The sequence below is a fragment of the Aptenodytes forsteri genome, unplaced genomic scaffold (assembly GCF_000699145.1).
Source record: "Aptenodytes forsteri isolate BGI_AS27 unplaced genomic scaffold, ASM69914v1 Scaffold11, whole genome shotgun sequence".
In the NCBI taxonomy this organism is placed as follows: domain Eukaryota; kingdom Metazoa; phylum Chordata; class Aves; order Sphenisciformes; family Spheniscidae; genus Aptenodytes; species Aptenodytes forsteri.
The window spans coordinates 2,057,980-2,063,932 of NW_008794155.1; the positions used below are offsets into that span (position 1 = coordinate 2,057,980).

At 35.9% G+C, this 5,953-nt stretch overlaps 1 protein-coding gene across 1 annotated transcript in view; it reads left to right on the plus strand.

Moving 5' to 3' along the window:
* The window catches only part of LRP1B (LDL receptor related protein 1B), a 676,318-nt gene that overhangs the window by 510,712 nt on the left and 159,653 nt on the right, over positions 1-5,953 (plus strand). The window contains exons 46-47 of the mRNA XM_019472156.1: positions 4,657-4,849; positions 5,320-5,445. Coding sequence (XP_019327701.1) covers positions 4,657-4,849; positions 5,320-5,445 — 319 coding nt within the window. The remainder of the gene's footprint in view (positions 1-4,656; positions 4,850-5,319; positions 5,446-5,953) is intronic.

The following is a 5,953-nucleotide window of genomic DNA, read 5'->3' on the forward strand; positions in this document are numbered from 1 at the left end:
TCTTAGAGGTCTTTTCCAACCTTAATGATTCTATGATTCATCTGTTATTCAGAGCTCGAAGTACATGCTGTAACTGAATGTCTGTATCATTCAGTATTAGAACACGTGATGTACTATTGGAGGTGTCTGACTTCGCTGGTTCAGGCGGAAGGGATGGTAGAGATGTCTTGTTCAGGTTTCCTTAATGTTTTAAAATTGTACATATGTTGTTGCCATTTTTGGTATCAATTTAGACTTATGATAAAATATGTCAAGACGGGATCTTTATATGATTGATTTTGTTTCATACTGTTAAAAACCCTGTTTAAAAATATGTTACTGTAAAAAAAAAAAAATCTGTTCAGTTCAGATCTTTGTAATGCAGAATGGCAATGCATTGCTTTTTTCAATGTGTGCACATTCATTCAGTACCACGTTTCCCTCTTCTATGACCAAAAACAGTGCTGCTGACTATAATTATTCTTACTTTTATTCTGTGGCACAGGGTGCTTTTTTGGCAGTTTCTGTCCTCTGTAAAAAGGTCATAAGCATTTATACACTACTGCAATAGTTTATGGGAGTGCATGAATGTGGGCTTTGTGAATTAAATTTCTGTGACATTGCGATCTGTATCGTGCTTGACTAAATTTGGTGGTTGAGGGTTGTACCTTCTAGTTCTCTTTACCTGTATATTGTCTGCACATGTTAAAAAGTTATTCCATGTATGGTACTCTGTGTAACATAGATGCTCAGTTTCTTATGGAACTGTGTCCTTTTTTCCTCTGACTCAGCATACACAGTGGCTCTCCGATTCCAGCATAGTTTATGCAACCTTAATTGAACAACAGGCAGCATATACTGCAGTTTTACGATTGCTGATTAGCTGGGCATTATGCTTGTGTTGCTATTGTGCTTCCAGATGGGATATGTAAAGAAGTTTTTGCCTGTATTCTCGTAAGTGGGAGCACTGCTTTGGGTCATTTGCTGCTACCCAGCCACCAGTTTATATAAAACTTGCTGTAAGTTCATTATCTTGGAGTTTTTACAGTTTGAAAACATGACTTTTCTTATGGTTGAATGGTGATTCTGCATTGGCTTTCTTCTCTGTGTTATGTATTTGGGTACGTGCATTCGCTGAAAGACTACGGCAGTCATCTTATGTCTTGATCCAAAGCTTATCAGATTGCTATCAATAAGTCAGAGGAATAAATCTGCAAAGTGCTTGTATTGGCTTCCATCATTATTTTTGTTAGAGACAAGCAATCAGCAAGAAAAAAGGAAGCAGGAAGTAGTGGGCAGACCCTTTTGTGCTTCTTACCCCTCCTTGGCCCATCAGATGGTGCCACCCAAGGAGGATTTCAGTAGGGTCACAGTGTAAGAACCTGAATTTTCGTTACATGATCCTGCTGGTGAATCTGCAGATACCTCTGTCCAGAGCTGCAGGTGCTGCTGGGAAAATGAACATGCAAGCTGTACAGAAGACGAGATTTAGAAACGTAGATGACTTACAACAGATTTGATACACAGCAAATTTTGGTGACACTGAATCCTCAGGACTTAAACATGATTTGGCAGGTAACCAAAGGATGAACAGATTTTTAAAAATGGCTTTCATTTTCAGTTACTTCTGATCATCCAGGAGTGCTATCAAGATTAAAAATTTAAAAAAATTTAAAATTGTCAATCATTTTCAGTGTTATTCTATAAACAGAGTATGTTAAAAGAGCTGTAAAGTTGGCCAAAAGCTGCCAGAAATAGGAACTCTTTCTTTTGGATGCTAAAATAAAACCAATGTCCTTGGATAGTGCTGTGGCATAATAGAGGAGACCCTGGTGAATGAAATACTATGAGCATTAGTGAACAAATGTTCCTGGATGTTAGCTTTTGTGACCCTTTATTTGGATCTCAAATCTCCCAAGGCTGAACAATGATGAGCAGTTCTGTAATAAATTTACATTCCTTTGTTACAATTTGAGAGAAATTATGAAAGTGCTACAGAACACAGAACGCTGAACAAAGTAGTGCCTTCCTTGGCATTGGTTGTGACAATAAAATCCTTCAAATTGGAACAGTTTCACATTATCATGGAGAACAAATACAGGGTTGCAAAAGCCGCATGGCCAGATTTCATACAGATCTTTCAGAAACATACATGATTGATTTTTATTTTTTTTCTGAAATGTGTCTGAATATGAATAGCATGGGCTTTTAAGAGTGTATTATGAAAAGTGTCTTACAGTAAATGTGTACAATTGCAGAAGAGGTCTTTTTGCCATTGGTACATTCCCATCTATCTTTTAATACTTTTAATTTTGAAAAAAGGTTTTGGTTAGAGAAGTTGTCCTCCTGGGACATTTATCACTGAAAAAAGTCTTTTTGCTGGTACATTCCCATCTATCTTTTAATACTTCTTATTTTGAAAAAAGGTTGGTTAGAGAAAAGTTGTCCTCCTGGGACATTTATCACTGAAAAAAGTCTTCGCTGGAAAAAAAGGATTTGCTGGTCAAACCTTCTTACAAATATGCAGACATATATAATATGTACAGTTAGCATGGGCTTTTAAGAGTGTATTATGAAAAGTGTCTTACAGTAAATGTGTACAATTGCAGAAGAGGTCTTTTTGCCATTGGTACATTCCCATCTATCTTTTAATACTTTTAATTTTGAAAAAAGGTTGGTTAGAGAAAAGTTGTCCTCCTGGGACATTTATCACTGAAAAAAGTCTTCGCTGGAAAAAAAGGATTTGCTGGTCAAACCTTCTTACAAATATGCAGACATATATAATATGTACAGTGGTGCAGAGTTTGTTATAATGATCTGATTAACACATAATTTTGACACCATATCTGTATAAGTGAATTTAAACATGGCTAGGAATGCTCCTGTGCACTGGAAAACAATTATTTGGGTTAGCAAATCGTTGAAATGTTCATGTCTCAGCATTGCCTGTGCTAGCTAATGCTCTTTCCAGACAGTTCTTGGGAGTAGTTTGGAACTGAGTCAGTCCAAGGACATTCCCAAAGGCATTTTGCAAGCCACTGTTTTGGAGGCTGTTCGCTGCCTGGCCCTGGGCAGGGAACTGGCAGAGGTGTGAACAAACTGCCACTGAAGCATTATTTGGTATTGAATACTGCAGAGTTAGGGCACCTTCTTAATCTCCAAGGCATAGCTGTAGTGGGAGAATTTTTTTTTTTGTATTCCATGAAATTAAATTTGGATGTCCTATATATTAGGTGAATTCTTTATATGATGAGAGAGACTTTTTTATTATTATTATTATTATTATCTTTTAATTAAAAATGGGGTTGACCATTGCTACTTCTTTCTCATTCCATCATTTAAAAAAAAAAATCATACATAGCATCCACTTGCAAGTAGGCTAAACAGTGTACCAGTTGGCTCTGCATGCACAGTGCAGCCTATGTGCCTGTGTGCAGTCAGCATGAATAGCTCAAAGTCATTAGATGTGCTGTGTATATACAGATAATTATCTTCTATATTTCAAGTTGATTTCCATGAACTCACATTGTTATCAAAAGGTCCTTTGGGAAAGAGGACAGAAAAGGACAGAAAGCAGATGGAAAACCATGGTGACCTAAGTAGAGAGATAGGTTGAGCACTGATGATTATGAAAAAGGGTGATTTCTGTTGGGTTGTTAAAAGAAAGATATTCTTTTTCTGGTTTTATTCCAAATTCCCTATGAAAAGTAGCAGCTAGATACATAGATACAGGGTTTTTTTGCCAGCCTGGATCAGAATAACTGTTCCCACTTTATACATACACATAAGTTACTAATTTTCCTAGAGAAACATGGAAGAATACAATGCAACAAATATGTTCAGAATATTATTTTTTTCCATTATCTCTCAAAAATGCTAATGGAGAAATAATGAGCCCTTCCTATAATTCTGCTATTCAGCCAAAATTAAATTTTCAAGTATTAAACTGATTAAAAATGTGTTACGTTCTTCAGAACAGAAACTGTACATGCTAAATTTTTAATTCTGATACATAGAAAAGAAGAACGTATATGAAAATACTTTACGGGAGCTGTGATTTAGACTGGGATTAAATTCATTGTATTTCTGCAGTTTTCATTCAAACCCTACCATATAGTGAACCGCAATCCATATTTTCTTTCTAGGTTTTAAACTGATAATTAGTATGGTGACTGAGGAGATTTTTTTTTAATTGGAAAACACAAAACATTTATTGTCGTGGGTTGAAGTTTCTAATGCGATCGTAGTGGTGAATGCTGTTCAGTTCTGAAACATGCTTCTGGCTGTGATTCATAAAGACTCAGAATTTTTAGACTTTCAGCCATGCTACAGTGCCTCATTTTTCTCTGTTCTGTTCAGGCTATTAAGCAGTTAGTGTGTTGAGTAGGTATTTTTACAAGCACATTTAGATAAACTGTGATTTTTTTACTTGAGGAACAGATTTCCTGGATTTCTGAAGTTTGGACGTATCAAGAAATAATCAGTTAACCCATGTAGCATCCTTTTAACACATTTTAAGTGCTGTTATCTCATTTTTCCAGGTCCTGTAAGCATAGAAGAATTAAGTGTTTTGTCTAAAACTATAAAGTGATGTGAGTCACAGTTTGCACTTTTAAAACTTCTTATTCGAAGACAACATTCCTTCTCATGCTTCTCTTCTGTATTTATGTATTCTAGGTAATTGTCAAATCTGGACCAGGCACCTTTCTCAGCCTGGCTGTATATGATGATTATATCTTCTGGTCAGATGGAGTGAGGAGAGCTATTCTGCGTTCCAGTAAATATACAGGAGGAGATACAAAAGTTCTTCGTTCTGATATCCCACATCAGCCAATGGGCATTATTGCTGTTGCCAATGATACTAACAGTTGTAAGTTACAAAGCAAGAGACACTGTTTTGTTAATTCCAGTATCATTCATTTCAAGAATTTTACTTAGTTTTAACCAAGTTAAAACATTTCATGGTGTTTCATAAATTCTTTCTGTTGTAGGAACCATTAACACCAGATGGGATATAACCTCTTCCCCAAGTAAATAAATATTATTGAATGACCATTTTCTGCTGTGGACATTGTGCTCATTTGATAGCAGTTAAATCATTTCCTGTCAAATATCAGCAGTTTTGAATGTTGTGGGTTTTTTAAATTATTATATTCAAGGTAACTCTGTTTATCTTTAGTATGCTAGCATCTGAGGCATGCTGACATTTTCATCTGACTAATAAAACTTGAATCAATTGCCCATGAATCTGAGATATGGTGAACTTTGCTCCCTCAAAGACATTGGCCATTGAAGCAAATTTAATAAAACAGAGTCCATCTTTTATAATTTGTTTTTCAGGTGAGTTATCTCCTTGTGCACAAATGAATGGAGGTTGTCATGATTTATGCCTTCTGACTCCTGACGGACGAGTGAACTGTTCATGTCGAGGGGATAGAATACTGATAGATGATAACAGATGTGTGAGTAAGTAATACTAGCTGACATAGTGCTTTTCTATACTGTGATGCAGTTGGCTATCATAAACAAAGACAGTTGGCCCAAGCCATTAATTTTATTGCTTCTATATACTGTACAAATTGATCTGGCAATTCAGCACATACCAGGCTTTTAACTATTTTATGTCTTATAAGGCTTTTGGGGGGTAAAAAACATTAATACTTATACTCTCCTTAAATTCCAGTTTGGGTAGTTGTGTTCTACTGAACACTTCCTATTTGCAATTTGTTTCTCTTGAGTACAAATATTTTCATTTCATGTCCTTAGGCATATAAAATAAGTGTAACTTATTAACCAGCTGTTGTGTTTAATCATGTAGAATTGGTGTTTTAGTAATTCGGGAATGTATCACTTTAAGTTGGCAGACTCCTTGGAGACTGGTTTTCATAGAATCATAGAATCATAGAATCATTAAGGTTGGAAAAGACCTCTAAGGTCATCGAGTCCAACCGTCAACCCAACACCACCATGCCCA